This window comes from Budorcas taxicolor, chromosome 2 (genome assembly GCF_023091745.1).
Source record: "Budorcas taxicolor isolate Tak-1 chromosome 2, Takin1.1, whole genome shotgun sequence".
Classification (NCBI taxonomy): Eukaryota; Metazoa; Chordata; class Mammalia; order Artiodactyla; family Bovidae; genus Budorcas; species Budorcas taxicolor.
In genome coordinates this window covers 62,769,031-62,779,708 of record NC_068911.1, presented here as the reverse complement: position 1 = coordinate 62,779,708, position 10,678 = coordinate 62,769,031, and the positions used below count along the sequence as shown (strand labels likewise).

Below are 10,678 nucleotides of genomic sequence, written 5' to 3'. Positions count from 1 at the left end.
AAATTAAAGAGGGGGAGGAATGAGAAATTAACCTGTCTGGGCATCATTTTTCCCATTTATAACATGGAGATGATAATAGTGTCTACCTCAGAAATTGTCATGAAGATTAATAATATTGTTCATATTGGAAAGGCTTACATATAAAATTCAGAATATAAACATTCCTTCATAAAATCTGCCAGTTGCATATACTTTGGAACTTAGTCTGCCATTTTACATACAAAACTTTTGAGATACGTGTTATTTTTAATCGACTTTGAATTCAATATTTGAGGATGACAGGAATGGACAAGTGGCAACTTTTTGATGCCTTAACTGTTGCCCTAGGTTTGGTAAAATGAGAAAAATGTGTTAATAATTTAATGTAATCCTAAATGTTTAATTGTGGTATCAAATTAAAAGCACACTGAGCTCAGTATGGGGTTTTGTGTACATAGTTAAGCGTGACTGATAGTAGTAATGGGCTGCCATTCAATGATGTAGGTACATATGTGCGCACCAGCTTTGTCTTTATAAGAACTCACTACTGTCATTTTAAAGTTAAGGCAGCTGGGACACATTTACTTCTCTTCTTTGAAAGTGTTCAAAACACTTAACATACTTTGTTCTCAGAGACCTTTTTCATCTACTCTGTAAGACATATGAAATTTTTTCATGCACAAACCTAAATAATTGGCTCAGCTGGTAAAGAATCCACCTGCAGTGTGGGAGATCTGGGTTCTATCCCTGGGTTGGGAAGATCCCCTGGAGAAGGGAAAGGTTACCCACTCCAGTATTCTGGCCTGGAGAATTTCATGGACTGTATAGTTCATGGGGTCGCAAAGAGTCGGACACAACTGAGTGACTTGCATTTGCACTTACTTGCATTATTAAAATAATTACAGAAGTACTGTTAAAATTTCAGAACTCAAAGTATATAGTACAGCAGTCACTACTAGGCATATGCCAATGAAGGTGTTAGGCAATTGTGTAAATATGAAATATTTACTTGTTTATGTATGTAGAAGGGTTAAAATTTTATTTATTTAAATGTGAATAGTTTTCAAGTAAATTTCCATATTCATATGACATCATCTATGATTTTTTAAAACATAAGTTTAAAAGTACTTGGTATGAAAATAATGGGATAGAAAGGTTAGAATTATCATAGGATAATTTCCAGTATAGCTTTCATGACATTTTTGTTTTGCAGAGTATATAATTCAGATGCAAATATGAGTATACTGATAAAAAAAGTGACTTTTTTATATGGATATAGACATGGGGACAGTTTCTAAACCAAAGTATATTGTGTTATCAACTTAAGTTTACTACTGAGCAGGGTTTTCTGAGGAAGGTGAAGGGATGAAAGTTGAGATTGAGTTAAGTGAGGAGGAGGTATAAGACTGGGTTATGGGAATGGAGAAATATTGGGAGACAGGAAAAGATAGTAAATGTTTTTATTTTATGAAGTGTCTAGCTCTGTGCTACACATATGTGATATTCACTAACCTAGTGGGATTTGTGTTGCCCTTATGCTTTATTTTTTTTAAGATTTTTTTTTGATGTGGAATATTTTTAAAGTCTATATTGAATTTGTTACAATATTGTTCCTGTTTTATGTTTTGTTTTTTTGACCAAGAAGCATGTGGGATTATAGGTCCCCGACCAAGGATCGAACCCCCACACTCTCCATTGGAAGGTAAAATTCTAACCACTGAATTGCCAGGAACGTCCCCCTATACTTTTAAATTGTAGGATTTCTAGCAGTATATATAAAGAGGTTAAAAGATAATCAATAAACAATGGTTTGGAAACAGTGTAAGTTTCATAAAATGGAAAAAACTGTTTTAAACTTACTTGTTTTGAATAGAGCTGTTTACTACCTAAGCACACTTTTCTATGGGCTTCCCTGGTGTCTCAGATGGTAAAGAGTCTGCCTGCAGTGCAGGACACCTGGGTTTGATCCCTGGGTCACGAAGATCTCCTAGAGAAGGGAATGGCAACCCACTCCAGTATTCTTGCCTGGAGAATTCCATGGACAGAGGAGCCTGGTGGGCTACACCCCATGGGGTCACAAAGAGTCGGACATGACTTGAGTGATTAACACACATACACACATGATTTTCTGCATACACAGTAGGCAAATCGTACCTGGTTCAGTAAATATGTGTCCTTTCTTGGGTACCAGCATGATCTTCTACAGCATCTCTCACCTCTTATTCTCAACATGTTGGACCACAATGATTTGATGATGACACAAAATTGCCATGGCACTTTATATCCTCATTTGATATCCTCTTGTGTAAAATCAGTTCTACACATCTATCAAAAATTTGATGGCATACCAGTTTGTACTGTTCACTCGTGGTTAGTAATAAGAACATTGTGAAATGAAATGACATAGGATAGAAATACCCAGAGAAAGGGAGACTTGAGAAATGCCATAGTATCAATTTAAAACTATCAAGACAAAAAGTTAGGGATGGTAAATATAAAGGCCTACGAGAAGGAAGAGGTGTAGCACATTCATAATGATGTCTGAGGGAGTGCACAGGTCAGAGCAGCACAGACTTTATGACTCACGCTCTAAGACAGAGGCACAAAGCCCTTGGTCTGATCAAGTCTCTTTCAAACATTAGCCACTGGAACAAATACCCAAGGCCAGAAGCTTGCACCATAAAGTACAGACACTGTGTTGAGGCTCTCTGTGGGACATATTATTACAACTAATACTTTTCTGCATGCATCCTAAAGGAAGATTCCTCAGTCATATGATTTTATTTTTGGCTGTGCCATGTGAAATGTGAACCCATTTTCCCTGTAGTAGAAGCTCGGAGTTTTAACCACTGGTCTACCAGGGAAGTCTGGTAGATTTTTATATCTTACTGTCTGTAATGCTATGAAATGTATAAAACAAGTGAAATGTTAATTCATGGGCTCCTATTAAATATGTTTCAAATATGGGGTACTTTAAATATTAAAAATTGGGTATTTACATATCTATACATGTTGTTAAGGTTAGAGTTGGCAAGAACTTGTAAATTATGACATAGGTGTCTTCCTATAACTTGAAGGGGAAAAAATTGCCTAATAGGATGCAGAGGTCGATTTCATGATACTGCAATTCATTGTAACAGAATAATGCAATAGGAAACACAATCATGCCTATTTGAAAGTTAAACTTTGCAAAAAAAAGCCTCACATTTATTATTCCAATATTACATGTATTGAAGGATCAAAATATGTTCATGAGGGAAAAATAGAAAATACAACGCAGAGAAAAGTGACTTTGTATTACATATAAAGTACAGTAAATAGCTAAGAAAATTTAGAAATAAAAATATGCTATAGTTCATCATGTTGATAGACATTGTATTCCTTAGAAGAAATGAAGCCATCCCCATCATGGTCGTTCTTCTTAAAAAAATCCTCTAAAACTGCAGTCTGATACGACTTGTCACGTGGCTTCTCGTCTTTTTCAAATTCCTTTTTCAGGTAATGACTTATCTAGAGGGCCAAAATAATATTTCTTTAATAAAAAAGACACCACAATAAATTTCCAGAAACTCTGAGAAAACTTTCAAGAAACATATCTCAGACTACTTATTATACGTGATACAAAAATTTAAAAGGCTATTTGAGGTTTTATTTTTTTCAACCTTTGAAGCAATTTTCTGAAGAGAAACAGATCTTCAAATTAGCTTCCCCTGAGGTTGTAGATGGTTAACAGTACCTACTCAGAGATTAACGTCTGAATGTTAATGGCAACCTGTTCCACTGTACTTGCCTGGAGAATCCCATGGACAGAGGGGCCTGGTGGGCTACAGTCCATGGGGTCAAAGTCAAACATGACTGAGCAACTGAGCATGCATGCACACACATGCCATATAATAAGTCCTTGTTTACTTTATATATAGCAGTGTGTATCTGTTAATCCCAAGTTCCCAATTTATCCTTTCCCTCTTCCTTTCCCCTTTGGTAACCACAGTTTGTTTTCTATGTCTTTGAGGCTGTTTCTATTTTGTATCATTTTTTGAGACTGGATATGTAAGTGATATCATATGATATTTGTCTTTCAGTTCATTTAGTATGATAATCTGTATGTCCACTTATGTTGCTGCAAATGGCCTTATTTCATTCTTTTTCATGGCTGAGTAATATTCCATTGTATGTATGCATGTATGTATGTACACCACATCTTTATCCCTGTCAGTGGACATTTAGGGTGCTTCTGTGTGTTGGACGTTGTAAATACGCAATGAACAGGGGTGCCTGTTAGCTTTTCAAATTATAGTTTTGTCTATATCTCTGTCCAGGAATGGGATTGCTGGGTCACATGACTCTATTTTTAGAGTCATGATGCCTGTAGAGATTAGTTTGGTATTTTAATGACCCTCTTACAGGGAGAAAGGAAATTAAACAGGTTGACTCCATTTCAACTTTTATATTAAACAAGCACATTTTCTTCTTAGAATTTAATATTTTTGTAATTAGCTCTATAAAAGCAAACTAATTAGCCCATGCTAGATAGAAGTAAACATAATAGCTTTAACACAGATGTATTTAAATGGTAATAAAAATTTAGATTGTATATATGAAATCTGTTTGAATTACCTCAGTTTTAGAAAGTTGCCTGTCATTGTCCATGTCTATCTGTTTAAATGTTTCAACGCTTCGTGGTCCTTTGGTCACAGCATAAAGTTCAATCTCAAAAATCAATGTTGCATCAGGTGGAATCTTGCCTTCTGCTAAAGGTATGAATTTTAACAGTTTAACTTACATGAAGATAATGGTCAAATATTTATTCACAAATAGCCATGATAGCATTATGATTGTATGATTTCATATTTATAAGAATTGCTTTCTAAATATTTCTTCGGAACACTTTTCTCATATGTTTTCAAAACAAGTAAGTTCTAAAGACTTAGGGGACCATTATTTCCTGATTAAATTTAAATATAGATCATGTAATTTTTAATAATATACTCCAGCATTATACAAGAAAGAGCTAGTGCAGAGAAGAAATTCACAGCCAGAAATATTTTAAAGATCAGTATCTTTTAGAAAATGATTTTGTCCAGTTACTTGGAAGTATGAATAAAATATATGTATTAATATACTTGTTTGTCAGATTTGCCATATAGACAAAAAATACTGCAATAACAGAACAAACCAGTAACAATTTCATGAAGAAATTTCTAATCACAAAAAACTCTTTTAAGTATTAAGTTAAATAGTTCCCTTTAATAAAGTTAGCCAATTAAGTGATGTCACAGATGATTTTAGCAAGCTATGGCCTCTTCAGATGGCCATTCATAAAAATGACCTGCAGTGGGTGGCTTTTGTCACCACTCAAATATATAGTTTCTCAAAAATTTGTTGAATGAATGGTGTCTATCACTTATTTTAAAAAATGGCGAAGTTTGTTCTTTGATGGAAACTAATTTTTTAATGAAAAAGTGGAGGATTCTTGCTACAATATTTATATAATTCAAAGGAAAAAGCTTGAAAGTTACAGCCAAAGGAAGTAGATCAGTCATCTCCAAACCAGGACACACAAAAATCTACCCATATATCACATGGCTGGTGTGACCATCCCAACAACATACATTTACCTAACTTTAGAGTAAACGATTGAGTCAGTGATACTTTTATAAGATTCACCCCCAGTCTGTCTCATTCAGATCTCTTTATGACAGAAGAATAACTTTTCCTGACAATAATAAAAACAAATTCGAAGTTCTTAAGGCAAACTATTACAAGTTGAAGTTTCCCCCAATTTCAACTGTAAACATAGAATAAATTGCCGGCTAGTTTTATCTTACTAAAAAATGAAAGTATAAAGAAGAGAAAAACATGCATTTACTATAGAATTACTTGTATTTAGAAGATCAAAATACTTAGGAGTTAATGTAAAGACTCTGTACATACCACATGTACTGTTAGTTAAAGCACTAACAAGTCACATGCATTTCAAGACATGCAGAGGTGCTCTGTGACATTAGGCGAGAATATTGCACAGAAGAAAAGACTTCTTTAAGTACCTAAAATAAAGTTACAGCTTATGTTAGGTCTTAATAACAACTTATTTAGAAAAGCTTATTCAATCAAGATATTGTGTGTTAAGCAGTTGCTTATGGTCTACACAGCAGCTTTTAAAATAATTGAATTCAAGCTATTTGTAAGTTATTATAAATAATACAGGTAAACTAGCAGTTGGCTACATTCCAAAGAACACAGTTTTGTTGGGCTTCAGTTTCCTTACATGTAAGATGAAGGTTTTGGTGATATTGTTATACTAGTGAGATTCATTATATTCATATTTATTGAGACACCTCAAACTGAGGTCAAATATATACATTTTTGCTACAAGGGTCTAGCTTATTAATAGCTTAGGCTGCCTGGGTAGTCATTCATATCTAAGCATAAATTAGTTTACAATAAGGATAAAAATAGTAATCATTTGCCATGTGGTAACAGGACCTAGTATGAGCACCAGTTGATAAAGAGATGTGGGTGCTCTGGTACCAGGCAGAATGCTCTCTTGTCTACAAGAGAGCAAGCGAAACTCTGAAAATGAGATTTAAGGAGGCTGAAAGGCGAACTCTGCCTATATTACTTTGTCTAGAATTGGGCTCAGTCTATGACACTGTTTTTAGGACAAGATTACATTAAACTTAACTTATTTTCAATTCTCTCTCTCCTAGGCTCCTTTACAACTAAAAATAGGATACCTTAATTATGGTTTTGTGGGAGCTATTTTGATGGAACCAAATGAGTGCCAAAGACTTTGAAAGTGAAGATGTAGTTATCTGGACTGTCTCTTTAGGAGTTTTAAATCTGAATGAGTCTGATTTGTATCACTAACATCCCTCCAGTCCAATCTGGGGGCAGTGATCCTTGCTCCTGCTGGAAAGAATAGGCAAGCTCTTCTAATGAGTAAAACAACAGCCTTAAAGAGGGCATGCCATTTCAATGAAATATTGGGGTGTAAAGACACTATTTCATTGTAGAAACCCTTAATTACTTTAATTATATACTAAATATTTCAAATAGCTGGGGTTAAGAAGGACTCAAAATGAGGTGGTAAAAATTCTTTCTTTAGGGAATTCTCTGGAGGTCCAGTGTTTAAGATCCTGTGTTTCTACTGCAGGGTACACAGGGTTTGATCCCTCGTCCAGGAGCTAAGATTCCTGTAAACCACAGGGCACAGCCAAAAAAAAAAAGTCTTTCTAGTTTTCACACAGTAAAAGGAAGAAAGGACCCAGCTGAGAATGCTAGAGACCAGCTTTCTGCCATATTGCCCATGTTCCCTCCTTTAAAATTTTTTTCTGTTCTGCTCCGCTTTTGTGTTTGGTAGTCACTCAGTTGTGTCTGACTCTTTGTGACCCATGGACTGTAGCCCACCAGGCTCCTCTGTCCATGGAATTCTTCAGGCAAGAATACTGGAGTGGGTTGCCATTTCCTTCCCCAGGGGATCTTCCCAACCCAGGCATTGAACCCCGGTCTCCTGCACTGCAGGCAGACTCTTTACCATCTGAGCTACCTGGGAAGCCCCACTTTAGTGATTTTTAAAAATTTAATTTTGGAAAAATTAATAGATGCCTTTGTCTGTCTGGTTTATTTTCAGTTAGCATAATACCCTCTAGGTCCATCCATGTGGTTGCACATGGCAAGATTTCTTTCCTCTTTATGGCTGAGAAATATTCCACTGTGTGTGTGTGTGTGTGTGTGTGTGTGTGTATCTATATCAAATCTTTATCCACTCATTTATATTTTTCAGTGAGTGGGCCACTTGTTTATGAAGTTGCCCATTTCTAGGACAGGTCATCATACATGTTTATACATGCTGCAAACATTTTCCTCATTTATCTGCTTAACCTAGGTTCTCACAGCTTACTCAAGGATTTTAAAAAATAGCAATATATTGAAAGAAGCTGTTCATTTTTCTATATTTCAAGGCTTCTCCTGAATTTGGATAGTAGTGAGTAATAGCTTGTTATGTTTCAGATGTTCTTTCTACAATGTTCCAATGCTGTCCTTTTACTTTAAAATCATGTGTTTCAGTTTCCTGAGTTTTATGAATTTGACTTTGGTACTCCTTACAAAAAGTATTTTCTATAGATATTCATTGGAGAAGGCAATGGCACCCCACTCTAGTACTCTTGCCTGGAAAATTCCATGGACGAGGGAGCCTGGTAGGCTGCAGTCCATGGGGTCTCGAACAGTCGGACACAACTGAGCGACTTCACTTTCACTTTTCACTTTCATGCACTGGAGAAGGAAATGGCAACCCACTCCAGTGTTCTTGCCTGGAGAATCCCAGGGACGGGGGAGCCTGGTGGGCTGCCATCTCTGGGGTCGCACAGAGTCGGACACGACTGAAGTGACTTAGCAGCATAGACATTTATATAATAATAAAATAACTTATACTTAAATGACTAAGGTAGAGTTTATAAAATATACACTGTAATTATGAATATTGCCACTGTGTGGAGTAAAGAACTCTGGCCAGAGACTTGTAGTGCAACAATGGCTTAATTTCTTGATATGTAAAAAGAACTGGGCTGGACTAGATTCCATACAGCTTAAAGTTTGTTGGACCCTATATTCTATAATTATTTTCTCTATGATTTTTCATTTTTTTAGTAATTCAAAAATTTTAATTGTGGGAAAATATAATTAAAATAAAATTTATCATTGTAACCATTTTATCATTGTAACCATTGTAGAGTTAGTTCAGTGGTGCTAAGTATATCCACATTGCAACCAGCCTCTAGAACTATTTCATCTTGCAGAACTGAAACTCTACACCTATTAAATAACAGCTGCCTATATTCCACCCTCTCTCCCCTGGCTCTGGCAACCACGCTGGTCTTCCTGGCTCTATGAATTTGACTATTCTAGGTACTTTATGTAAGTGGTATCATACAGTATTGGTTTTTGTGTTTGGCTTATTTCACTTAGCATAATGTATTCAAGGTTCATCCATGTTGTAGCATATATCAGAATTTCTTTCCTTTTTGAGGCTGAATAACATTCCACTGAATGTATATAACACATTTTGTTTATCCATTCTTATGTCAATAGACATTTGGGTTATTTTCAGTTTTTGGCTATTTTGAATAATGCTGCTGTGAACATAGTTGTAACAATGAGTTACTCATAGTAACTTTGAGAGTCTGCTTTCAATTTTTTGAGTATATACTCCAGTCTATGATTTATTTTTACCATATTTTTTCCTTACCATAGCCTTCCTTTCCATATGCAAATGAAGGAGGTATAATCAATTTTCGCTTCTCTCCAGGACACATATCCATCATCCCAATGTCTAGGCCTTTTATGACTTGTCCAACACCAAGAACAAACCATTTGGGGTGGCCTTCATTTTGTGTCCGGCTGTAATTAAAAACAGCACCTAGGTAAGTTGATTTCAAGGAAAATAAAATTAAACTTTAAAATACACCTGAGTATTTAGTTCCTATGTAAAATTGGAAACCTCTCTAACCATGTCTTTTCCTATATTAAGACTCATTCTGAATCCCATAGTGGGGTGTTTGGCTCAAACTTCCCTCATAATAGCCAGACAGAGGTTTGATTTGCCCAAAGCTAGTCATTAGGAGTCATCTCATTTTCTTTTTTCTTGTTATCTTTACAAAAACTACTCAGCAGTTAACTTTTTAATGGGTCTCCTGCCACTAACTGCATAGTTTGTCCAAATGACTTATTTAACCATTCTGTGTTTATTCTAAAAAAAAATGGATGGTATAGGTTTAGCCTCAAAAAATCATTTGAATCACAGTTAAAATTTGTATCTTTTCTTCTTATTAAACTTCTCTATTTTCTTCTAAATGGAAAGAATTAACTTTCCCCGATCGTATTTTTATAGGGTAGTAGCCCAGAAGGAGAAAAGACATTCTATCTCTGAGTAATAAAACATCAATTAAATCAGAGTAAGTAGTGGTGGGATGAGGGGGCAGGGCACAGGGTCTGAAAATCACCAGAGAAAAGTCATTGGAGTGGCTTCTAGTAGTGGAAAGCGGCCTCCAGTCAGTAAATATTGTGCTTCTGAAGGCCAGATAAACTATTCCACATAATCCTCCCTAAGGAGCCTCCAACCCACAGCAAAGGAAAAGTGTGAACATTCTTACAAACAGTACCTTGACTTACTACTACAGGCGATAGTGAGGAGAGCATATAGATGTAGTGTATTTTTAATAATTTCTTGGGCTAACATTTTAAGTAATTTAAAAAATACTATTCCATATTATAGGGAAATACTGTGTCAAATCCTATTTTCCTCCTAGAAAATTCAGAAAGGCTGAACTCTTACTGTTCAAAATCAACCTCAAAAAGGCTTCCGGTTGGTGGAGGGAGGTTAGATTTAGTGCATCAACTGGACTCGGGAGCTGTTTTCATCATATCCTACCTGCAGTAGAATTTCGAGCCGTCTTTAGCCAAGAAGCCGTCGTAATGGGCATTTAGCAGGTCTCCCTTTTTGCTTGTCTTAGAACAATTTTCTGGACGATGCAAAACTTCTATTTTCACTTCCTCTGTGCTCTCCTCTGCCTTTTGTCCCTGAGCAGTAAAAATGCCCCACACGTAAAAGAAAACGATTAATCTAAATAAGACATGCATGATTCCTGGATTCATCCCCCAGATGATCACTGCGTTCCATCAAGCGTGTCAGTTGCAA

At 35.8% G+C, this 10,678-nt stretch overlaps 1 protein-coding gene across 2 annotated transcripts; it reads right to left on the bottom strand.

The window, feature by feature from the left end:
• Positions 1-3,249: 3,249 nt before the first annotated feature.
• FKBP7 (FKBP prolyl isomerase 7) lies at positions 3,250-10,678 on the bottom strand. Of its 2 annotated transcripts, none has more exons than XM_052635879.1 (4): positions 10,412-10,678; positions 9,230-9,381; positions 4,597-4,730; positions 3,250-3,489 (listed from the first exon to the last, which is right to left on the bottom strand). In XM_052635879.1, the coding sequence occupies exons 1-4, from the start codon at positions 10,633-10,635 to the stop codon at positions 3,328-3,330; spliced, it is 672 nt and encodes a 223-aa protein (XP_052491839.1). In that variant the 5' UTR covers positions 10,636-10,678; the 3' UTR covers positions 3,250-3,327. The 2 variants fall into 2 exon arrangements, with proteins under 2 accessions (XP_052491839.1, XP_052491841.1); XM_052635881.1 differs by having other exon boundaries at positions 4,597-4,727.

Excerpts from the sequence above, each read along its gene's own strand:
- FKBP7 (XM_052635879.1), bottom strand. The coding sequence starts at position 10,635 with ATGAATCCAGGAATCATGCATGTCTTATTTAGATTAATCGTTTTCTTT. Across the intron at positions 9,382-10,411 it reads GGCTCGAAATTCTACTGCAG|CCGGACACAAAATGAAGGCC; the intron begins GTAGGATATGAT and ends TTTTAATTACAG. Across the intron at positions 4,731-9,229 it reads ATATGGAAAGGAAGGCTATG|CAGAAGGCAAGATTCCACCT; the intron begins GTAAGGAAAAAA and ends TCATACCTTTAG.